Source organism: Mus musculus, chromosome 9 (genome assembly GCF_000001635.26).
Source record: "Mus musculus strain C57BL/6J chromosome 9, GRCm38.p6 C57BL/6J".
NCBI lineage: Eukaryota > Metazoa > Chordata > Mammalia > Rodentia > Muridae > Mus > Mus musculus.
Window position 1 is genome coordinate 20,929,625 of NC_000075.6, and position 24,499 is coordinate 20,954,123.

At 49.8% G+C, this 24,499-nt stretch overlaps 1 protein-coding gene across 7 annotated transcripts in view; it reads right to left on the bottom strand.

The window, feature by feature from the left end:
• Positions 1-24,499, bottom strand: part of Dnmt1 (DNA methyltransferase (cytosine-5) 1) — a 52,683-nt gene that overhangs the window by 22,419 nt on the left and 5,765 nt on the right. Inside the window, exons 1-11 of one of the 7 annotated variants that reach the window (NM_010066.4) lie at positions 23,084-23,355; positions 12,959-12,995; positions 12,075-12,182; positions 11,749-11,959; positions 10,852-10,927; positions 8,447-8,522; positions 7,538-7,569; positions 6,919-6,997; positions 4,895-4,935; positions 2,491-2,575; positions 501-541 (exon numbers count right to left, since the gene is read on the bottom strand). In NM_010066.4, coding sequence (NP_034196.5) covers positions 501-541; positions 2,491-2,575; positions 4,895-4,935; positions 6,919-6,997; positions 7,538-7,569; positions 8,447-8,522; positions 10,852-10,927; positions 11,749-11,959; positions 12,075-12,182; positions 12,959-12,995; positions 23,084-23,163 — 866 coding nt within the window. In that variant the 5' untranslated portion in view covers positions 23,164-23,355. Of the gene's footprint in view, positions 1-500; positions 542-2,490; positions 2,576-4,894; positions 4,936-6,918; positions 6,998-7,537; positions 7,570-8,446; positions 8,523-10,851; positions 10,931-11,727; positions 11,960-12,074; positions 12,183-12,958; positions 12,996-22,221; positions 23,000-23,083; positions 23,356-24,499 lie in introns of those variants that run through there. The other 6 variants (NM_001199431.1, NM_001314011.1, NM_001199433.1 and 3 more) reach the window with 6 other exon arrangements.

Genomic DNA, 24,499 nt, shown 5'->3' on the forward strand with positions numbered 1-24,499 from the left:
TAGAGGACCCAAGTTCAGTTCCCACTAGCCTACGACTCCAGCTCCAAGAAATCCAACAACTGCTTGGGGCCTCTGAGAGCACTTCATGCATCCAGCCAATTCTAACATGTATATATAAATAAAATGTTTAATTCTTTAAACCCAGGGATCTGAAGAATGGCACGTATGCGGCCATAATGCCCAAACACATAAACTTTTAAGGTCACAGTGGTGCACACCTGTAATCTCAGCCCAGGGAAAGTAGAGGCAGTGAGTGGATCAGGGACTCAAGGTCACCATGGGCTCCATAAGACAGTTCAACACTTTCACCCCTAAACCAAAAATCATAAAGGCTCTGAAGGCAGAAACCCTTCTGAAAGGTCTGCAGGTGGCCCAGCGAACCCTCACAGGGTCCCCAGCTAGGGCCCCAGACTCCCTGGTCTCCCTGTCTACTCAGACTCTCCCTAGCAGAGCCTTTAGGAGTTAACAGTTAGCAAGGTGCAAGCACTTTTGACACTTACGGATCTCTGGGCTGGCTCCTGGGTCTGGAACTTCTTTTATCCTGACAGCAAACCATGGAGAGAAAACAACAACGTTACTTCAGAGGCCAAGCAGAGTGAATGCAAGAAGAGCATAGGTTCAGCATCTTGGTTCTGAACACAAGACAGATTCTCTCCTGAGCCAAAACGGGGAAACCAGAGGCTTCACGATCCACAGGCACTACAGAACTTTCTAGTCATGGTGGTCATGCTATAACCTAGCACTTGGGGGAGGATGAAGCCTGAGACCTTGCCGTAAAATACAAAGACAAGCCGGGTGTGGCGTCACACGCCTTTAATCCCAGCACTTGGGAAGCAGAAGCAGGCAGATTTCTGAGTTTGAGGCCAGCCTGGTCTACAGAGTGAGTTCCAGGACAGCCAGGGATATAGAGAAACCCTGTCTCAAAAGACCTAAAAACAAAGACAAAACCACAGCTGAGCACGGTGACACCCATCTTTAATTATCACTTGGGAGGGAGAGGCAGGTGTTGCTCTGAATTTGAAGCCAGCCGGGACTACACAGTGAGACACTGTCTCAAAACCAAACAGTGGACTCAGTGGACAGCGTGAGGTCTTGGGGGAGGTGGCACAGACCTGCGATCCCAGCACTGGGGATGGAGCGAGAGGCAGGAAAGCCAGGAGGGCAAGGGGATTACACAGTTGTGTTCCAAACAGACACTAGCCAGTGTAGCATTTCTGAGCTTATAAATGAGGAGTCCTTCACTGATACCTATCTGGTATGAGTGGGTCTATACATAACAACTTGAGTATTGCTCTCATATCAAGGCAGCTGTGAGGCATGGTGGGATAGGTGACAAGCTTCAGGCCATCCGGGTCGCAGAGTGAGAACTTATCCCAAACCAAGAGCTAGCCAACAAGATGACTCCTGCAAACCAGCCTGACCATTGCAGGGGTCCCTATGGTAGACAAGAACCAGTTCCCACAAGCTGTCCTCTTGATGTCCACACACACTCATGAAAAAAACAGAATACAGACAAAAACTCCCTGCTTTCAGGTAAGCATCGACAGTGATCCACTGGCATCCGGGCAAAGAGGGAGACACACAGAAATATTACTGCACCTGAGGCGACTATGAGAACTTCTGTTGCATTCTTAGACAAGCAGTGAGAACACTCGCAAGCCGGCTCGCCTGGGCTCAAACTCCACTCTATAAATCTCAATGGGGAGGAAACCAGGTAGCTATTTCAGGCTTCTCCTAAGGTGGACACCTGAGACATGAGTCTGTGGCCTCACTCACTGCCCTAGAGATCCACAGAGCGAGCACTGTGCCCTATCAGAGGCCTTGGCACCTAAGGCAATCAGTCTTCCATATCCCTCAAGAGTCAACCGACTGTAGATGCAAGAGGCTCAGAAACCTGTCCTCAGCCCACAGACTGTCCTTTTCTATCCCCTTTTAAACAGGACCATACCAGCAAAGCAAACAGCACAGACAGGGTGCTAGGTAACACACATGCACTAGAGGGGATTACAGAGGACATGAGCACCCAAGCAAACGCTGGGTTGTTCAATCTCCACGTATTTTACTGAGAGAATCCTTGCACCGACGTCTAACTGTATGCTCTTGCTTTGCAGGAAGGACTATGGTTGTTCTGAAACAGTTTTTAACTCAGGCTGGCCGGGATCCTCCTGTTTAGGATCATGCTCCTGCCTCTACCCTCCTGCTGAGATTACAGGTGTGTTCCATTAGCCAGGCCTGTTTAGGATAGGAAGATGCTCAGCTGAGTAAGCAAAGACAGATGGAGAGTCAAGAACTGAACTTAGGACTTAAAGGAGCAGGCAGGCTTGCTGAATTGACAGGCTCCAACGTGCAGTGACAACCAACACCCAAAGGAGACCAGGGAAACCTGCCCGAGTACTGAGGAGCAGGTGCTGCGCCCAGACCCCTGCCCAGCACCATCTCTGCCAATCCAGGGGAGTGCAGCACAGCCCACTTAGATAGTAAGGACTTTGCCTTTTTTCCGTCCTCGTCCTCGTCCAAGTGAGTTTCCGGTCTTGCTTCTCTGTCTGGATCCTCCTTTGATTTCCGCCTCAATGATCTGCCAAGTAAAAAAGCAAAAAAAAAACCTCACACATGGACACTGATCATCAATGCTCTGGGCAGTCAAATGCGGGTTTAAATGTGTCCTCTCAGTTCGAGACCAGGTCACCCTTCCTACCCGCCACCTGTTTATCCTTCATGATTTTATGCATTTTGCAGAACTGGGGCTCAAGCCTACAGCATTCATGAGCCGATAACAAGCACTCAGCTGGGGCCCACCAGACGTCTGAACAGAGGAAAGATTTTACCACGTAGGCCTGATGATCCGAGTTCCATCCCCACAATGCACAATGGGAGGAGTGAAGTGAAACCTGGGAGCTCTCCCCTTACCTCTGCAGGCAAGATGGAGCATGGGTATACACCAGATAAACACACTGGTGTGCGCCCGTGCACACCCCGAGTCTATCAACCACACCACTTAGCTCTTCAAATGAACGATAATCAGAGATGCCAAAGGTTAGGACAAACAACTAGCAGGCCTTCACTGGCGGTCCTGGAGGCAGACAGGACTGTCGTGATGAAATGAGTGGCGAGGCCAGCATCAGCAAGCACAGAAGGCTGGCCTCCATCCCACAGGAGCCCGACTGTCTTACTCTTCTGCACCCTACCCTCCACCCTGCGCATCTGTGGATCAGGCACCAGGCTGCCCTCTGCACTTGGGCCTTCAATATTTGCATGAGTCAAGTGAGTGTTAACAGAAGCTTTAAAAACAAAAACAACAACAAAAAACCCGAAAACCACCACCGATACCATCTCAAGACTGGACTAGCTCAGAAAAGGACTGAAGTTCAGACTGCCCAGCACCTACATAAGCACTGACTGGGCAGGGCCTGTGACTCCAGTGCTTAGGAGGTGTGAGTCTAGCCCTAGTGTGACCTCCAGAGTCAATTGGGACTCCCATCTGAACTCATAGATGCATGCCAGTAAGAAATCCCCTGTCTGGATTCGAGACACCCACATGTTAAGACATGTCACGAGGATCATCTCTATCTGGATGTGATAGAACAGGCCTGAAATTCTTGTATTCTTGATCCTGAAGCAGAGATCAAGTCTGAATTACATAGGAGATCCTATCTATTAAAAACCTCCAAATAAGCCAGGTCGTGGTGCACAGCATTATCTCTAGCACTCGGGAGGCAGAAGCAGGCAAATCTCTGCTCAAAGTTCAAAGCCAGTTTGATCTACAGAGCGAGTTCCAGGGCAGCCAGGACTACATAGAGAAGCCCTGTCTCGAAAACAAAAAATATATACAAACACCAGAATCAAAACTTAGTATTGAAGGCCAGCACTAGTTGCTTGTGCCCTTCTATGGACATAAGGATGTCTTCATGTGGACTAAGTGGTGGACAATTAAGTTAGCCCACTGTCAGCCAGAATCAGCTGCCAGGTGCAAGGCTCAATGACGAGCTCAGTGGCTGCTAAGCTTTCACACCGTCAGCCAAGACACTTGGAGCACAAGCTCACTTAAACAGCCACTAGTAACGTGATGGATGGCAACGTGACTGCTGAGGCAGGGTCTGAGTAAGGAGAAGGTCGCAGGCTACCCTTTTCTAGGGTAGGCAGACTACCTTTTGTTGTTGAAGCAGGGTGTCTCACTATAGTCCTGGCTGTCCTGAAACCTGGTTGACTCAGAACTCAGAGATACACCTGTGTCCTGAGTGCTAGGATTAAAGGTGTGCACCACAATGCTCTTATTTCTTAATGGTTTCTCATTTCTTTTTGAAACAGTGGCTCACTCTAGCTCAGGCTGGCCTTGAACTCATGAGAACCTTCCTGCCTTAGCCTCCAACACAAGGTGAGGTTCCAGATGTGTCTCACCATGGCCAGCTTGGTTGGACTTTAGTTATCTGTATGTACAAGTATAGACACATATGGAGGTCAGAAGACAACCTTCATCATGCAGGCTCCAGGGTTGAGCTCAACTGTCAGACTTGCGAACAAGCACCTTTACCCAGTGAGCCACCTCACTGGGTGAGGTCCTTGGGTCTGTTCTTCAGCTATCCGTATTTTATGTATATGGGTGTTCCGCCAGCATGTCATCTGTATACATGTGCCGGAGGAGTAACCCCCTGGGATCTGGAGTTACAGGCAGCAGTTGGCTTCCACATGCCAGGAACAAAACCCAGCATCTTTTACAAAAGGAGCTAGAGTTCTCAACTGCTGAGCCATCTCTCCAGCCCACCTTGGTCTAGGTTTTCTCAGTGGAACTTCTCAGGCTACAAAATACACTAGTGCTCAGTCCCAGGCCCCTGTTCACAGCAGCGACACTGCAAGCAAGCACCACTTTAGGGCACGGAGGCATGACAGCTGCACTTACAGCTCTCTGGTGTGACGTCGAAGACTCCTGTTGTCATCTTCCTAGGAGAGGAAAGAAGAGTTAATAAAAAGCCAGTCTGGTCTACATATTGAGTTTGACGTCGGCCACATATACATACAAACTGAGACCCTGGCACTACCACTAAGAAAAGTCAATTCCCCAATTTGTCCTGAATTGACAGACCGGCAGTAACCCTACTAGGTTCTAGTTAGTAAGATTGGTAAGTGAATGTTTTGGGTGGCTCTTCCTGGAGCCCGGACCACACTTAGTTTTGTCTTACTCCAATTCTGGGGGAGCCACACCCAGTCTCTAGGAGGTTGCCTTTCTCAACTCACACACAAGCCTGCATTAAAGTACCTCCCAACCCTGCTTCCTTATGCCCCGCGGTGATGCCACAGGCCTGTAACCCAGCACTCAGGAGGCCAGTCTAGAACTACTGAGCTAGTTCTGGGACAGCCAAGTTTTCTCCTACACAAAAGAAACCCTGTCTCAGGGGAAAATAAATAAATAATAAAACTGTCTTCTAGTGGAGTCAGCAGACAGCAAAGGCATCCTTAGGAGACAAACCCTGGGGCAGGGGAGGTGCTGCAGTTCACACACACAAAAGTAAAGAGTTTTAAAGGGCTAGGGAAATATCTTGGCAAGCACAAAAGCCCGCCATACAAGTCTAATGACCCAAGTTAGAGTTCCCTGAACAGAAAAGGACAAATCTAGGGCCAGCGAGATGCTCTGTGGCTGAAGGCACTTGCTGTCTAGACTGATGACCCGAGTTTCCTGGGCTCCATGATAAAAAAGAACACCTAAAAGCTGTTTTTCACATCCACATGTATGGACTCTAACAGACACAATAAATGTAATTTTTTGGGTGCCTTTTGAGATAAGTCTCACGTAGCCCAGGCTGATCTTGAACTTGCTATGTAAAAAAGGATGACCTCCGGCTGCGAGATGGCTCAGCAGGAAAGAGCACTGACTGCTCTTCCAAAGGTCCTGAGTTCAAATCCCAGCAACCACATGGTGGCTCACAACCACCTGTAATGAGATCTGATGCCTTCTTCTGGCAAGTCTGAAGACAGCTACAGTGTACTTTTTGGGTGTTTTTTTGTTTTTTGGGTTTTTTTTGGTTTTTGGAAACAGGGTTTCTGTGCGTAGCCTTGGCTGTTCTGGAACTCACCGTATAGACCAGGCTGGCCTCGAACTCAGAAACCTGCCTGCCTCTGCCTCCCAAGTGCTGGGATTAAAGGCGTGTGTCACCACCGCCCGGTGTAGCTACAATGTACTTATGTATAATAAGAAATAAATCTTTGGGCCTGAGCGAGCAGGGACTGAGCCAGTGGAGTTGACCTGAGCAATTGTGGCTGACCAGAGCAAGCAAGTCCTAAAATTCAATTCCCAATAACCAACCACATGAAGGCTCACAACCAGCTGCTCAGCTACAGTGTGCCCATATACATAAAATAAACCAATCAGAAAGAAAGGAAGAAAGAGAGAGAGAGAGAGAGAGAGAGAGAGAGAGAGAAAAGGATGGCCTCTCTTTCCCAAGTACAGACTAAGTGGCCTGGAAATTTGTTGTTGTTCCTGGCGAGGATAAAACCCAAGGCTGCATATACACGCCAGGCAAGTGCTCCACCAACGAAGCTACACGGTTATCAAAAAGCATCTGTGCAGCTCAGAGCCTTCACCTTCATTTCCCCCCAGGGTGGCTTGAAGGAAAGAGCTGACCTCATCCCAGCCAAGGAGGCCATGCTAGGTAGGGAGGGGTCTTTCTGGTGAGGATACTGGGGATGGGACGGGAGCGTCAAGCACGCTATGCAAACCCTCTGCCACTGAGCCAGAGCCCAGCCCTGAAGGCAACTTCGTGTGTGGATGCTGCTACGGAACCTCTAACCTGTAAGCACCACCTCTCGGCTCACAAAGGAGCCCTCCTGGGAGGCTTTCCATCTCGTCACCCTAAGCCAGGTGTCACGTACCCCTCTTCTGCTCCCCCACCTCCACCAGAGATGTGCTCAAGGAAGGGGGGGCTTTACCTGTTCACATGGCTCTTCCGGACCCAGCTGGGTTCCCGCTGTTACCTCTTCCAGTTTCTCCACAGCAGCTGCAGCACCACTGTCAGGTAAAGTAGAATATTACCTAGGCAGGACCCAAGCAGCCCGAGCCCCGGAAGCAGCTTCATGAACCCAACTTCCTACACCAACAGAAGCTGCCACGCCAGAACTAACAGCCAAATGATCTCTTACCAACCCAGGCCTCATGACACCAGGAGACCTCATCTCCTTCTGTGAGGAGGAAGGAATTGAAAGATTCATAATTTGGCCCCAAGCCAGGCAGTGGTGGCACACGCCTTTAATCCCAGCACTTGGGAGGCAGAGGCAGGCAGATTTCTGAGTTCGAGGCCAGTCTGATCTACAGAGTGAGTTCCAGGACAGCCAGAGCTACACAGAGAAACCCTGTCTTGGAAAACAAAAAACAACAACAACAACAAAACAAAACAAAACAAAACAAAAAAGCAAAACAAAACAAAAGTAATAATTTGGCTCCAAATTCAGCACCATGAATAGGTTTATAGTTACTACAGAACTCTTTCAACTATTCAGAAGGCAATTTCTGTAAGTGAGACAAATCAGAGGAGACTACATGGATTCTTACCTCTCTGTGTCTACAACTCTGCGTTTCTTATCCTGGGCAGAGGGAGGAAGAGAAGACAACGTTGGTTCGAAAAGCAGACCAACAACAAACACAAGTTAAACAAGTGGGGAGAGCCAGGCGTGCTAGCCCAGACCTGCAACTCGGTATTCAAGAAGCTGAGGCAGGAGGACCACCGTAAGATCGTGCCCACCCTGAGCTACAGCTTCAGGGCAGCCTGGATTACACAGGGACATCCTGTCTCAAAGAGGCGCAGGGTGTGTGGAGAGATGGCTCAGTCACTAGAGAGTGTATGTTGCTCTTCTAGAGCGGCAGACTTCAGTTCCCAGCACCCATCTCACATGGCTCATAACTCCTCTAACTCTGGCTTCTTGTGCACCTGCACACATGTGCACAAACCCACACACAAAACCCAAAATATACATAGAAATCCCAACCAGCTGGTGATGGTGGTCCTCATTTATCATCCTAGTACTTGGGAGATGGAGCCAGGAAGATCAAGAGTTCAAGCCCAGCCTGGGCTACATAATACTGTCAATATATTTGTACGTGTCCAACACTGGGGCCCAGAATGAGTTCAACGGTACAATGCTTACCTAGGATGAATGAGGCCCTAGGTTTGATCCCAACATTGGAAAAAATAAACTAAGTAGAGCTGCCTCCTAATGCTGTCAGATCAGATCTACAGCGTCAGCTGTCCCAGCACTCAGCCTGCTGGGCTACTATTTTCAAACCCACCGGGGTCCACCACCATGTAGCACAGTCCATCAACAGGTTGCCCCTCGCCCTCGTCTAGCCACAGACTCTGAAACACCCCTACTATATATAAGGAGACTGCCTTCAGATAGACCACCTTTGCTCACTCTGCTAGCAAGTAAATCAGAGTGTCCAGAGCCGACAGGGCTGGCCCACCTGGTCTCTCTCCTCTGCAGCCGACTCAGCCGAGTTCCCCTCTTCCGACTCTTCCTTGGGTTTCCGTTTAGTGGGGCTGTCACACAGTGAGGAGACTGTTAGTGCCGAGACCCCCCTGCTGTCTGGTGGTCCTCAATGACTTCCCTTCGCTCACAGAAGAACCTCTTAAACGTCCAGGTATCTTCCCTGCCAGGAGGGGCCCACCTATCCAGGACTGAAGGGCTTTAATAATGACTTGTATTAGTGTATACGTGCGTGTGCTTTGAGAGACCAGGAGAGTTAGGCCCCCTAGAGCTGGGGTTACAGGCAGTTGTGAGTACAGTGCTCAGACCCATGTATTTGTTTTTAAACAAAAAAGTTTAGATTTAATGTCCTGTCCATGAGTGCTTTGCCTGTATGTAAGTGTGACTATGCACCACATTGTACAGTGCCTGTGGAAGTCAGAGGGTGTCAGGTCCCCTCGAACTGGAGGTACCAGTGGCTGTGAGGCACCATGGGTGCTGGGCCCTGAACCCAGGTCCTCCTCTGTAAGAGGAGCAGGTGTTAAGAAGTGAGCCACCTGGAACTGAGTGAAGCTGCCCTTTTTTTCCCCCCTGAGACAGGGTTTCTCTGTAGCCCTGGCTGTCCTGGAATTCTTGTAGACCAGGTTAGTCTTGAACTCCAGAGATCCACCTGCCTCAGCCTCTTAAGTGCTGGGATCAAAGGTGTGCGCCACCACTGGCCATCCCTTTATTTTTTGAGACAGTTGTCTCTCACTGATCCTGGAACTCACTGGCTTGGCTACACTACCTAGCCAGCCAGGGCACAGGATTTGCCTGTGTCCACCCCATCCATGCTAAGATTACAAACAAGAACTGGCATTCCTGGCTTTTAACATGTGTTGGGGATCAGAACACAGGTTCTTGTGCTTGCAAAGCAAGCAAACACTTTGCCTACTAGGTCGTCTCCCCGTTTTCAGCTCTAAGGATTTGTGGATGCTTTGTTTTGCATGTGTATCTATGAACTGTGTGCCTGGTGCCTGCACAGGTCAGAAGAGGACATCAGACCCCTGAGTTATAGGTGGTTGTGAACCACCATGTAGGTTCTGGAAATTAAAACCAGGTCTTCTTTAAAAGAGCTACCCAGCTTCATACTTTGAGGCTGACTCAAAGAACAGTTATCTTTGTCAAAAACCTGTTCTCTTTGTAAGAAGCTATTGCTGTCTAGATCCACTTCTTTGAGACTTGCAAAGTGGCAGGCAAGGCTCTAATGTTTCAGAGAAACATTGTGTCCTGGAGAGCTGGCTCAGTGATGAAGGGCGCCCACTGCTCTCAAAGACCCAAGTTCCACCTAGGCCATGGCTGGCTGGATGAGTGATCACATTGCACAAATACATACACATGCCATACACACACTATGTATGCATGCATAGGAACAGATGTGTGCAGCTGGAGAGACAGCTTGGTGCTTAAGAGCACTTCCTCCTCTGGCAGAGAACCTGGGCTCAGGGCCCAGCATCGGTAACTCCAGTTCCAGGAGATCCAATACTCTGATTTCCACAGGCACTGTACGATGTGGTGCATACACACATGCAAGCAAAACACCCATATGCATGAGATTAAATCTTTAAAAATAAATAAACAAACCCACAATATATGTTTTGCCTTAAGTTTATGCTGCTATGAAGTTGGCTGGTATAACTTTATGGAGCAAGGTTCCATTACAAAAGTAGTTCATAAAGGCGTGAAAGCAGCATCGTGTCCAATTTTTCTACTACCCGGTGGCCACCGGTGGCCAGTACGAGGGTTCTTTGTTTTGTTCAAGCTTCATGTGTATAGGCGTTTCGCCTGCGTGTGTGTCTGTGCACCATATGCATGCAGTGCGGAAGGAAGGACGCTGCAAGAGGGCAGCAGATCGCCAGGACTAGAGTTACAGATGGTCGTTAACCACCATGTGCTGGTAGAGAATCAAACCTGGGTCCTCTGCAAGTGCAGCCAGTGCTCTAACTGCTGAGACATCTGACTCAGCATAAGGGTTCTTGGACTGTATTCTATAGCTTTGTATATGTATGCTTTAAGTTATCTCACAAGGTGAAAAAGAAACAAAAACCTACAAAATGAATGTCTATGCGAAGCCACGGTGTGGTTCAGTGGGGAATTCTCTGCCTAGAATCCCCCAGGGAGAGGGTAGGGGCTTGGCCCAGTGGGACAGCCCCTGCCTAAAACCCCTGATGAGTGGGTAGGGCATGGCTCAGTGGTAGAGGCCCTAACATAAACCAGACCCTGGGTTCTAGCCTCAGTACTAAAACAAAGGCAAGAAATACAACACTTATGAGTTATGGAAGGCAGGGACATCCGCTCAGACTCATTCTCTCCCCAAGGTTCTTAGGCCCCAAGAACGCCAGCCGGCCACTCCTTACTACTCACCCCTTCGTGAAGTGAGCCGTGATGGTGGTCTGCCTGGTGGTTCTCCTCGTAGCCACGGAACTAGGTGAAGTTTCAACTGCTTAAAAACAAGAGAAAGTGACATGGCATACTTCAAGAACAAGTGACTGCAGGTGGCAGGCACTGCAAGAATGCACACTTCTTGGCTCTCAGCTGGACTATAAACTGCCTAGCAGTTTACATGGGTCAGCAGGCAGCCCCTTAGAACTGCCATTGCTTAGTATCCAGCAACAGTAGCATACAGCCCAGAATCCAAGAACGGTTTACAGTGACCACCTACCTACCATGTCTACACCATTATAAACCGCAAAACCCTAAACTGAATGAAACCTCATGTAGGGACCATCTGTGGGAGTCCAAGCTAGGTAGAAGTGCACAGAAACTAAGCCAGAGGCCAGTACAGCTCTGTGGCAGAGCACCTGTACACCCGCGCTCCATCTCCAGCACCAGAGCTCCTCCCTCCCCTGAAAAAGCCAGCCAGGGCTTGGCAGATAGATGTGCCCTTCCCTAGCACACCCAGGTCCTGGGTTATACCACTAGCACTCCAGAGGCAGGGGCACAGACACGCAGCTGAGTGTCAGCATGGGCTTAGTGTTCGAGGCCTTAGGCTTCCTTCTCAGCACCAGAAACAAACAACTAGAATACATGTGGTACGTGCCATGGTTCAAGTGGCCTGACTCTTCAAATGAACCACAGCCTCCAAGATGCAAACAAGTCAACTGAGACCTGTGAGACAGCATAGGCCTATCACACCAGCACTCAGGGGGCTGAAGCAGGACAGACTTCTAAGGCCAGGCTGACCTATACTGACAGGTACCGTCTTAAAAACAACCAGAAAACCCAAAACAACCAACAAACCAGTATGTCTCGTGTCCTTACAAAGGGTGTCACTGTCCGACTTGCTTCTCCTGGGTCCCCGAGGCTTGGGCCTGGATCTTGGGGATCTATTTGAGTCTGCCATTTCTGCTCTCCAGGTTGGCCGGCTCCCGTTGGCGGGACAACCGTTGGCTTTTTGAGTGAGAGTGTGTGTTCCGTTCTCCAAGGACAAATCCTTATTTAAGAGGGACTTGACTTTAGCCAGGTAGCCTTCCTACAACAGGAAAGGATATCTTAGTAGGAAGACATCACAGTAGGACACACAGGGGCCTCTGCCTCTGGTCACAAGCAGGTAGCTTTCTGGAAACTGGGAAAAAGGACAGACTTACCTCAGATAATTCCTCTTTATGTAATTTGGTTTCCAAGTCACACAACTGGCTTTTTATTTCTGTTTGCAGGAATTCATGCAGTAAGTTTAATTTCTCCCTCACACACTCCTGTAGGAAGAACAGAGCTGAGGAACCCCAAACTTCCAAGCTAGCAATTAACAAACTAATGCATAACTAAGATGCCTAACTGCCCCAGCAGCTGGGGCCAAAGGCAGCCCTGGCTCTGCTAAAAACTAAATACAGGTCAGGCACGCATAGTGTAGGATGCCCGAGATCTCAACACTCAGGTAGCTTAGACAAGGAGGGGTGCTGTAAATTTAAAGCCAGTCTGAACTACCTACTAAGTTCCAGGTCAGCCCAACTATGGATCAAAATCCTGCCTCAAAACAAAACCAACAACAACAAAAACCCAACCAACCCCAGAGGCCTCGGGCAACAGCTCGGACACTCAGACACGTGCTGTGTAAGCATGAAGCCTAGGGCTAGCATAAAAGCTTGGCAGACAGAGTAGCCAGCCTACAATCTCAGCATTTGGGCAGATAGGATTCCCAGACCAAGCTGATGCTTTAGACTAGCTGAACCCATGAGTTTCCGACTCAGTGGTCTCTACCTCAGTAAATAAAGTGCACAGTGACCCAATGCCAACCCCCTAGCCTCTGTACCCACCTAATTGCATATAGCTACTTACACACGCAGCTACTCACACACGCACACACACCTACTCACACACGCACACACACCTCACACACACACACACACACACACACACACACACACACGCAGCTACTCACACACGCACACACACCTACTCACACACGCGCACACACACGCACACATGAACACACGCAAAAGCACACAAAGTACACACAGGAAGAGCAGTTTACCTTTTCTGTTAAGCCATCTCTTTCCAAGTCTTTGAGCCTGGGTAAAGGAAATAAATAAGTAACTTCATTTACCTCTGAAAATCAATCTAAAACAAAAAACTGGGGGGCGTGGGGTGTGGTATGGCATTAGCCTCCTGCTGAGGCAGGAGGATCACTCAAGCCTGTAACTTTGCAGCCAACCTGGGTAACAGTGAGAATTGTATCCTCAAAAAGAAAAGGGAAAGAAAAAGGGGAAAGAGGAATGAACATGTTTGAGTGTTGCGGCAACACGGCCCCCTCTTCTGCCCCTGCACCTGGTGTCTAGCATCAACTTTTTTGGCTGTTGTATAGAGGTGAGTCTCACAGCTGTGTGGCCGAGACTGTCTTCATCTCCTACTCCTCCTGCCTCCACCTCCCAAATGCTAATACTACAATCATGCCCCACCACACCTGAATTTCTAGTACGTTCTGCTGCGCCTTCCTACGATGTCCTTAGTAACCTGAGCAAGCGCACACAGCATTCTACCAGAAAGGGGTAAGGTCAGCCCAGGAGCTATATTAGATAGCTGCTCACACTGCCAGACTGGCACACAGATCATGGCCTGGATTACATAGTGAGACCATCCCTCAAACAACAGGGCTGGAGATAGGGCTCAGCCAGAAGAGTGCTTGCAGAGCACGCATGAGGCACTGGGTTCCAGCCCTAGCTCTTCATAAACTAGGTATTGTGGTACTTCCTATAATTCCAGGACTCAGCATGAAGGGGTTGGTTCAAAAATTCAGAGTCATCCTTGGTTGTACTGTGAGTTTGAGGCTAGCTTGGACTACAGGAGACCCTGTTTCCAAGCAGAGGGAAAATATACAAGAAAAGACATGAGGAGCTGTCAGTCAGGGTCCATCTCTAACCTGGATGACCTACAGCTGTCTTCCCTAACTGGGTCAGCTCCTAAAAGGCCTGCCACAGCATGCATGATGTCAGCATGAGTCATGGCTGCATTGTAGGACCCAGCCAGCTGATGGCTCCTCAAGGCCATGTATGGCTGGCAGCCCTCTCCTGCAGAACTGAATAAATGGGAAAGGAGGCCCAGGCCATCGGGCTTGCCCACAGCCACACACTGAGGAGCTGGAGGTGAACTGGCGAGCTGAGAACGCAGCTCAGGAGTAAGAGTGCGGTGGCCCGGCAGGCATGTGGAGGCCTGGGATTCCACGCACCGCACTGCACAGGGAGACACAATACTGTAGGCCAGGATCCCGGAACTCAGCCTCCAGAATGTGTATCTAAGCACAGCCGCACAGCATTCTACTGGGCTTGTCTGCAAAGAACTGGTCCCAACTGCTGAAGACTCTCTTGCCTCTCTGGTCAGGGGAGAAAGACTAGAAGGAAAAGGAAAAGACCCAGAAGAGGCCACCTGTTACTCAGCCTGGGAGCCTGGGGGCAGTAGAGGGTGAACAGGTCTAACCAGCTAGGTGGGTGTCTGTCAGAGAAGCACCACAAGGGCCTGGCCTGTGCATCTCTGTCCCATCTCAGCAGCTTCCAAGTCTGGCTTCTCAGGTTTCAGTAACTAGAAGGCAGATCCAGCCTTCCCGGCAGCTGCAGGACCAGGGTCACCATGGTTACTCTAATTACTGTTACTGGCAGGTCCTGCCCCCTCCTTCTAGTACCACTCCTGTACCGGGGTGCCCACTGCATTCATGCTAGACCCCTGAGAGAGGAAGTAGGCAACAAGCTGGGTAACTAGACTCATATTAGCAGATAGGGACCTGCCTACCAGCCTGACAGTCAGCCCCCAGGTCTTTGCTTAGGAAAGATGCTCTATACCCTGCAGCTGGACCGTGGCTAGCTACAGTAGAGCAGGGACTTAGCTCCTGGCAGCTGGGGCCTTGAGAATGCTTGCCGGGGATGCACATTTTGGGTTCCATCCCCAGCACCCAGTAACCCAGGTGTGGTAACACACACCTGTGAGCCCAGCTCTTGGGAGTTAGAGGGGGAAAGAGATACAAGAATACAGGGCCACCTAGACTACCTATTGAGCTTAAGACTAGTCTGGCTTCACGTAAATAACTAAAATAAGGTGATTGTTTTAGCTCAGGCTAGAGTGTGGCAGAGCACACTGCCTAACACACACAACACCCCGAGTTCTATCCCAGCACCCAGATGAAAAGAAAACTCTTCCAGGAAGGAGCTCAGGCCAGCCCGGCAACAGTCATCCCACAGTAAGTAACCTACAGTTCTTAGCCAAAGGCAAGACTCAAAGAAAGGCAGCTGCACAAGTGGACCTTTGTGGCCAGAGGCATAAACACAGCTGCTACAACAGCCCATGTGACTGTCTTGTCCCTTTTATGCCCCACCTGAGCTCGGATGAAATCAGAAACTCCTATGTGTTGGGCAAGAGGCCCACTACTGAGTCACACTCCCAAACCCAGTGATGTGCACTTAAAATCGTGGTGGGACACAGCTACTGTGACCATTGCTCAGCAGCCTCTAGATCCTGAGATTCCTCCAAGACAGACTCAGTCAGGCATGGTAGTACAGGCCTGGATCCTAGCACTCAGGATGGGGAGTTCATGGGCTAGCCCAGGCTACAAAAAGCAAACACACTGAATGACAAAGTCCACCTTAGCCCCATGCGGACCTTACAGGCTATGATTCATTCATAACTACTTTCAACAAGCTAGTCATCTAAGAAGATAAACTATACATAAACCTTGAAAAGGCAGGCAAACATAGCCAGGTGCAGCAGCACTGAACTGGAATGCTAACACTCAAAGAGGTAGAGGCAGGAGGATGACAAGTTCCAGACCAGCCTGGATTGTATGGCTCCATCCTACCTCAAGATAATGTAGGGTTCCCGGAGAGCAGCCAGTGTTGAGGTATAGGCACCTCCCACCAAGCCTGACCAGAGTGCAACCAAGGGGGTGGGAAGGACCTCCTACTGCAGCCCTGACCCTCCACATGCATGCCGTGTACACACACACACCAGACCCAATCTTAGCACATCTAAGGAAGATGAACAGTTAAATCTTGAGCTCTTTAGTGGGGCCACAGTGGCACGCGCCTTTAACCCCAGCACTCGGGAGGCAGAGGCAGGCAGCTCTGAGCTCAAGACCAGCCTGGTCTACAGGGCAAGTTCTAGGACAGCCAGGGCTACACAGAAACCCTGTCTCAAAAGGAAAAACAACAAAACATAAAACACTCTTCCCTGGAGAAGGAACAAGCCCTACAGCATGAAGGGGTGACCTAGGTGGCCCCAGGGTGGAAGCTGCTTCTAAGACAACCCGAAAACAGCCCTAACAGTGTCGGACAGAAAAGGTAAGTCCAGAGAGGGGCCAGCAACTGTGGGAGACACTCAGTAGTCATCTTGTTGCAAGGCCATCAAAAGAACCACATGAGAGGAAAGACCACATCGGAGCCATACTTTTAGGGAAAATTTGTCTGACAGAAACATGAACTGGAGAGATTGCAAAGGTTGTTATTTCAACATCCTAAACCAGAAATGCTCGTCTGAAACCCAACTTGGTAACACAACAGGGCCTGTTCTAGAGCCCTGCCTTTTCTGTCTGCTGCTGGGGTGGAAGTCAGGGCCTTGAATATGCTGAAGCACTCTCTCCCACCCAGCTACACCCGGCCCCCTGCCTCTGACAAGGCAAATGGGGTGAGGCCGGCTGATGAATCAGATAATATCTTGGGTAGCAAAATGATGTCGTCCCTTCTCACAAGATGCTGTTGCTCAGAACCCAGGACTCATGACTCTAACTTATTTGGCAACAGCGACTCTGCAGATGTGACTAAGATTCCAGCATTTTCGAATGAAAGATGGGAAGCTTATCAGGGACAATCAGCATGGCCTAATCACTCCGCTCCATCGGCACAGAACCTTCTAGCTGCACTGCAAAAGGTACTAAAACATGGAGGAAGGGTCAGAGACAGGGACTTGGCCTAAGAGGCTGGCTCTAAAGTGGAGGTGGTGGCAGGAAAGACTGAGGGATAGGAGTCACCCTGTCAGACAGTTTCAGAAGCTGGAGACTACTCAGTTTGGACTTAGCCAGACACAGCGGTGCACACCCGCAACTCCAACACTCAAGAGGCCGAGGCAGGAACATCACGAGGCTCAGGTCACCCTCAGTTACATAACAAGTCTGAAGCCACAATGAAGAGGGACGGGATGACTCAGCAAGGGCCCAAGTGAGGATTCCTGGACCCACGTTAAAACCTGCAAGCGGAGAAAATGACCCTAGGTTCGACAGCTAGCCAACCTGATCAAAGAAGAGCTCTGGGCTCACCGAGAAGATTTTTTTAAAAAGGTTATTTATGTATACAGCATGCATGCCTGCAGGCCAGAAGAGAGCACCAGATCTCATTAGAGATGGTTGTAAGTCACCATGTGCTTGCTGGAAATTGAACTTGGGACCTCTGGAAGAGAAAGCAGTCCTCTTAACTTCTGAGCCATCTCTCCAGCCCATGTGAGAAAGATCTCAAAAAATAAAATGGAGATAATTTTGGAAGACAACCAACAGTGACCTCTGGCCTGGCAACACATGCACACGCACACACTAAATATACCAATAAATGTACTCTGTGTGTGTGTGTGTGTGTGTGTGTGCGTGGGGGGGGGAGAGCTAGCTCAGTCGTTAAGAGTTTACCGTACAAGTCCAAAAACTTAAATTTGATCCTCAGAATCCACACAAAGATGAAAGTGTGTCAATGCCAACAATCTGACCTCTGACCTTCACACATACCCCAGTACAGTAACAACCCCCCCAGTGTAGTAACTACAATTTAGTTAATAAAAATTATGTTAGGATAGCCCTCAGATGTCTATATGCATGCTGAGGAGCACAGCTGCCCTCATACACAGGCATACGTATGCAGATGTAATACACACCTGGCACAGGCTCACAAGGCTGCAGGAGGGAAGCCGAGTTCAAGATCACCTGGAAGTATACAACTAGACCCTGCCTTGAAATTACAAAAAAGAAATTAGGGCCAAGCACGGTGGCACATGCCTTGTTTCCAGCACTTGGGAGGCAGTGGCAAGCAGGCAGGTGATCCGAGTTCAAGGCCAGCCTGATCTACATTCTCAGCCAGGGCTACAGAGATAAACCCTGCCATGAAAAACAAAAACATTTCCCACAAACAGCAAGAAACTAGAAGTCAGCTCCCCAGGAGGACAGACTCCCTGCCCGTTTCCAGAAGGAATCCAGCCCAGGACATCTAGGTTTCTTCTCTACCCATCCTACCCCTCAATTCCTGACCTACAGAACGAGAGCAAGAGAACAGCAAGTGTCTGTCCCAAGGTGTGGCTCAGAGGCACAGCACCTGCCTGGCATGTCTGAGAGCCCCAGCTCCACTGCCACACTGAGAAGATAGACAGAAAGTCACCTCAACCTCTGAGAAAAGAGCTACATGCTAAACCAGGCTTGGCGGCTCATGCCGGCAACCCCAGCAGCACTCAGAAGGCTGAGGCAGCAGGTCAGAGAGTTAAATGGACTGGGCTACAAAGACCCAGTTTAAAAACAGAAGGGTGACTTGAGATCTGGCACACAAACCGCCTAGGCAAACTGCAGAAAGAACAAGCCTAGATCATTCTACAAGCGAGCTTGGAATAAAATCCAACAGTCTACTGCACAGCGTACCTGAATATATTGTAGACACTCCCTGCTCACTGCTGCGATGGCCCAGGGTGGAGACCTAACCTACTACCACGAGTTCAGCAGGCCTACAGAACCCTGAGGAGCAGTCAGCCCCAGCCCCATTTTTCAGATAGCTCACTGAGTGGTAAAATAGCTGCCCTGAGTTCTAACCCCAGTAACCCCCCACCCCCGCCCAGAATGGATGGGGAGCCCTAGAGAGACTGCTTCGTGGCCGCATTGCTCTGCACCTGGGTCAGGCAGCTTACAGCAAGCACCCTCTCCCTATGTAACTCCAGCTCCGAGGGACCCAACCCCTTCCTGTGGTCTCTAATGGGCACATGCATGCACATGACACACACAGATAAATAAATGGACATGGACAGGGCACCAAGATTAAGATGACAACTGCAGCCGGGCGTGGTGGCGCAGGCCTTTAATCCCAGCACTCGGGAGGCAGAGGCAGGGGGATTTCTGAGTTCGAGGCCAGCCTGGTCTACAAAGTGAGTTCCAGGACAGCCAGGGCTATACAGAGAAACCCTGTCTCGAAAACAAACAAACAAAAAATGACAACTACACCACTGTAAGGGACAGCATAGGATCTGCTGCAGAGAGAGGTACCCCCACTCCCCACCCCCTCCACCAGAGAGCTAACAGATATACAGGCCTGAGATCAACTTCAGCACAGCAAAAATAAAGTTTAAGTCCTAGAACTCGGCCCGCCTCCTAATGAGTTAAGCCATGCTGTATCAGCCTTCTGCAGCGTGATCCTAAATACAGAGAGGGAGAAAATCAGCACCTGGAGCGCTTGCTTAGCGCAGCTGAGGCTCCACAGAAGCCACGGACGCCAGCGCCTGTAGTGGAGGCAGGAGGATGAGGAGTTCATGCCGTCTTAAGCTACACAGGAAATGGGAGGCCAGCCCCAGCTACCCAACTGTCTGGAAAACTCCATCAGAAAAGGGCTTCGGAGGTCAGTGAAGTGACTGTCACACAAGCACAAGGACAGGAGTTTGGATCTCAAAACTCAAAAAGACAGGCATGGACCTGAGAAAGGTCCCCTGAGCCTGCTGGCCAGGCAGACTAACTGAATCAAGTGCTGCAAGGTTATAAGCAAATGGTCCCAAAGCAAAGGTTATCAGTCCCCTACTCAGAGGCACAGGTAGGAGAAGGGTTTGTTAGCTCCAGGCCAAGTTCTACAACAGCTGGGGTTCTATAGTGAAACCTTGTCTCAAACAAACAAAATCCAAAAAGCAAGTAAGGTTGAAAGTGAAAATCCATTTGTAGGGCTCCAGCACCAGGCACACACGTGGTGCACAGAGACTCACAGCAAAGCACCTACACAAGTAATCAACCTGCCTCCTCCACCACCCCCCCCCCTCTCAGCATAAGGTAGAAGGCAAGAAACCAATTCCAAAAAGTTCAAATGTAATTCTAAAATAGATAGATAGATAGGTAGATAGATAGATAAAGCTTTTTAAGCTGGCCATAATAGCACATGTCTCTAAGCCCAGTATTCAAGAGGCAAAGGCAGGTGGATATTTGAGTTCAAGGGCAATCTGGTCTACAGAGTTCCAAGTTAGCTGAGGCTACATGGTAAGACCCTGTCTCAAAATGAAATAAAAGTTTACGGTCAGATGAAATGGCTCCACAGACAAAGACACAGGTTGTCACGTCCCACGACCTGAGATCCATCTCCAGGACCCCTAAGAACTGACTCAAGAAAGGCGTTTTCCAACTCCATCCATACACTGTACAGACAAACAGATAAACGTAGTTACCCATGGCTTGGTGAGACGGGCACTTGTTACACATTCTTGACAAGCCTCAGTTTGATCCCAAATCCACATAGAGGTGAGAGAGTAATAAACACCACAAAGACCCCTAACTGCCACGAAGACCTCTATATGCCACTGTGGTGCATATGCACAGAAAATTAAAAAGCTGTCCCCTAACACATACCTTCGTGTATATGTACATATATATGTGTATATATGTATATCACACACACCACTTATACACAGGTTTAACAAAAAATAAGTTAAAAGCAAGCCAAGCATGTAACACGCATCACTCCAGAGGCACGAGCGTGGCAAGATCAAGACCAGATGAACTACACAGAAACCGTGCCTGGAAAACAAGTTTTAATTTAAAAAAACTGAAAGAAATGAAAAACCCATGCCAACCAAGGAATCTCAGCTATGGAAAGGACACCCCCTGCTCAGGAAAAGAAATCCCTCACCTTGCAAGGTGTGAATGTCTGAAATGAGACCTTAGTTGAATTCTAACTTGTGACCCTCCTGCTCCTGCCTCCTGATGTTACAGGCCATGGCCACAACATCTCACTAAAAAGCATGATTTGATTTTTGAATGACACAAGGTTTACTATATTTCAGAGAAACTGTCAGTCTGGGGCTGGTGAGATAAGAGGAATGCTACCAAGCTTGATGGTCTGAGTTCCCATACCCAGAATCTTGTGGAAAGGCCAGTTCCTGCAAGGGGTCCTGACTGCCACACAAGCTGTAGCATAGACCCACATACACACTTAAAGACTTACAATCCAAATGTTGAAGATACTATATTTTATATATCCAGAGGAACTATGCACACTTCTATTTAAACAAACTGCCATTTAAATACAGAATAGCAGCATGGACGGAAGCTACCTCGAGGCCTACTCAGCTCCTGGACTATCCTCCCAAATGCAGGTACCTCTCAAATCTCATACTGTAGATATTTTGCTAGTAAGTTTTTCTAAATCAAGAAAAGCTAAGCTAGGCACAGTGTCACATTCCTGTAATCCCAGCACTTGGGTAGATACAAAAGACCAAGGCTAGCCTGGGTTAGACGGCCAGCCGGAGGCTAGCTTGGCCTACAGGAATCCCTTCCTGGAAATGAAAACAAAGCATACACAGGTAAACCAACCAACCCGAGAACAGGAAAGACAAAAGACAGAAAGGCAGGTTACAGACTGTCTAACTTTAAAAAACCAAATACTTTAATTATGTATGTATTTTTTGGTAGTAAAAAGAAATCTGTTGAGGTGTCTCACAAAGGCTTCAGATTTTTATGCCTATACAATCAAAAAACAAGCATTCAAAAAACGAACCCAAACCATCATGATGGCACATGTCAGTAATCCCAGCACTGAGAAGACACAGGCAGAGAGAGAGAGAGAGAATCCCAGGCCAGTCTCCAATACAAGTGAAAGGGCTGAAGGTGTAGCTCAGTACAGAGCTTCAGGTCCAACCCTGGGGGCGAGCTGGGGGCAGGGGTGTTTGACAAGGGGAATTCAGCCGCTTCTCCCACTTTATCCCCCAAAGCTCAAATGGGAATCGGCCTGGCATCACCCCAGTAAACTAACCCCCGGGATAGCAAAAGCAGACTCAGAATCGGGTTGGGATGTGTCCAGCACTAGCAGGGCACCTATGACTAATGCTCAATGACGCGCGGGACAAGCTTTCAGGAATGAACGGATTGACGATGCCCTTCTGGAACAGGAAGCGGGATCCAGTGTTCCCGCCAATCCTTGCACACAGCCGTCCTCATGGAGGCGTGGAAGGTACTAGTGGAGGGCCCATTACCCAGGTCTTCCTTGATTGCTTGGGGAGGGGGGGGGGAGAGGGGGGATTCATATGCACTGAAATGGGGGACTTTACCTGCCATCCCTCACTCCTCGAAATAAACACTGGACAATGTAAAAAGCTTCCTCGATGGCGCCAGGACCGAAAGAACTGGTTTACAGGGGCTAAAATAATAGGGCGGGGGCCGAGACATCTCACTACCATTCATCTTTCCTTCCCCCTGATAAACACTTTGAATGGAGTTAAAGGTTTCCTCGATTGCTCTGGGATCTCGGGACAGAGTTATGTCACTGCCAAAGTGGAGGGCCCATTCTGCAGCACCAGCTCTTTCCAGGCAGAGTCTCTTTGATAGCTCCAGGATCGCAGGAGCTCCTTTACGTTAGGATGAAAACAAAACAAAATCCCACGAGGGCTTCAAGCTGCCCAGGCCCGGCCCGGCAGGATGAGAGAGAAAAGGTCCTAGGACTTGACAGCGGGGCTGGGAAGGAGGGCCCTTCTGAACCAGGGCCAGGGGAACCGGCGGAGGGACCCTCGGGTGGGCGCGGCGGGATCTGCAGGGCACCGGAAGTGGAGGCTGGAGCGGAGTGGGGGCTTCAGGGTGTCCACAGGCCGGGAGAGGGGCACTTCCTGCACACCCAGGAGCCTGGCTGACCAAAGAGGGGAACCCCTGAGGGTGTCCCCAAGCTTGTTCTATTTCAGAGGGCTGATCCCCTTGCTCCCTCAAGCTCCCAGTCAATGGGCTTGCCAGCACCCCGGCCCCCACCCATTTTGGCGCCAACAGCTAAGGGCACGCGCGACAGGAAGCACAGCCCGCGCCAAACGCTGCCCCGCGCATGCGCGCCCTGGCTGTCAGCGGCCGCAGGGCCACCCGGAGATACCCCCAATATATGCCTCGGCATCGGTCCCGCCCCTCACCCCCACCCTGCGTGGCACCTACCGCCTGCGGACATGGTCCGGGAGCGAGCCTGCCGGGGAGGCAAGCGCAGGCACTCGGGCTGGAGCTGTTCGCGCTGGCATCTTGCAGGTTGCAGACGACAGAACAGCTCTGAACGAGACCCCGGCTTTTTCGCGCGCGCGGAAACCAATTGGGAGGGGGCGGCGCAAGCGGAAGCAGCATGTACCACACAGGGCAAGAGAGTGGGGGAAGACCATGCTATGCCCGAAGGGAGTGCGCATGCGCGCAACGGAGGCACCCACACCTCCTGGCTATAGTGGGCTCGTCCGTGCTGCGACTGGCGCCACCCACCTCCCCCTTGCCTGAAGAGGTGGCTCGGCACTTGAGAGCAGGTAGTGCTGCTCTTGCAGAGGATGACTCTGGTTTGCTTGCCAGCACCCGCATCCAGCCGCTCCAAGCCCCTGTAATTCCACTTCCAGGGGGTCCTACAGCCTCTTCTGGCCTCTATGGGCATTGCACTCACATGCACAAACACAACTTTAAAAAAAAAAAAATCTTTTGAGTCTGGCAGAGGCTGTGGCATGCATGCATTTGATTCCAGCACTCAGAATGCAAAAGCCAGAGGATCTCTGTGTATTGAGCCTGGTCTAAAAACAAAATCTTCTTGAAAAAGGAAAAAGGTAGGCGGTGGTGGCGCATGCCTGCAGTCCCTTACACTAAGGAGGCAGAGGCAGGCAGATCTCAGTTTGAGGTCAGCCAAGTCTATACAGTGGAGTTCTAGGACAGCCAGAGCCACACAGAGAAAGCCAGTCTCAAAACAAAACAAACAAAAGTGGGCTTGTCTGCGCAGTGGCTAGCTTCCTCCCTGGAGAGCACCCACCCACATCCAGCCACTCGAAGCCCTGTAACTCCACTTCCAGGGGAAGGCCGCTGTGGACACTGCTCTTAAATGCACCAACAATTTTTTAACCCAAGATAGGCTTGACTTTACTATCTATACAATAGATAATATGGTTGATCTTAAAGTTCAGACCTCCTGCCTCTCTCTGGTCTTGAGTGATGGATTTATGGGTATGCCCCACTGTAACTACCATCTTCACTGGAAGATGAAATGTGTGGTTCTGTAGTGTCTAACTATATGTCCATGATCCATATTTCTGGAACTTACATCTTCAGAAGGAGAAACTATAGGCATAACTCTATCCCCCTCCCCTTCTGCTCATCTTTTGTTACCATTTTGGTAAGAAATACATGAACCCTTAAACAAAAGGCCTCCCGTCTAACCCCATCTTCACCCCCTTGTCCTCTAAAACGACCATGAGCACACCATCTGGACTCTTCCTCAGTGGCTTCATCTATCAGAGCTGAAATCACCTCCTTAAAAAGATAATTCAGAAGTGAACTGGACCAATATACCAATGAAGTAGTATAGTGGTAAGGCCAGGAACCACTTCTGCC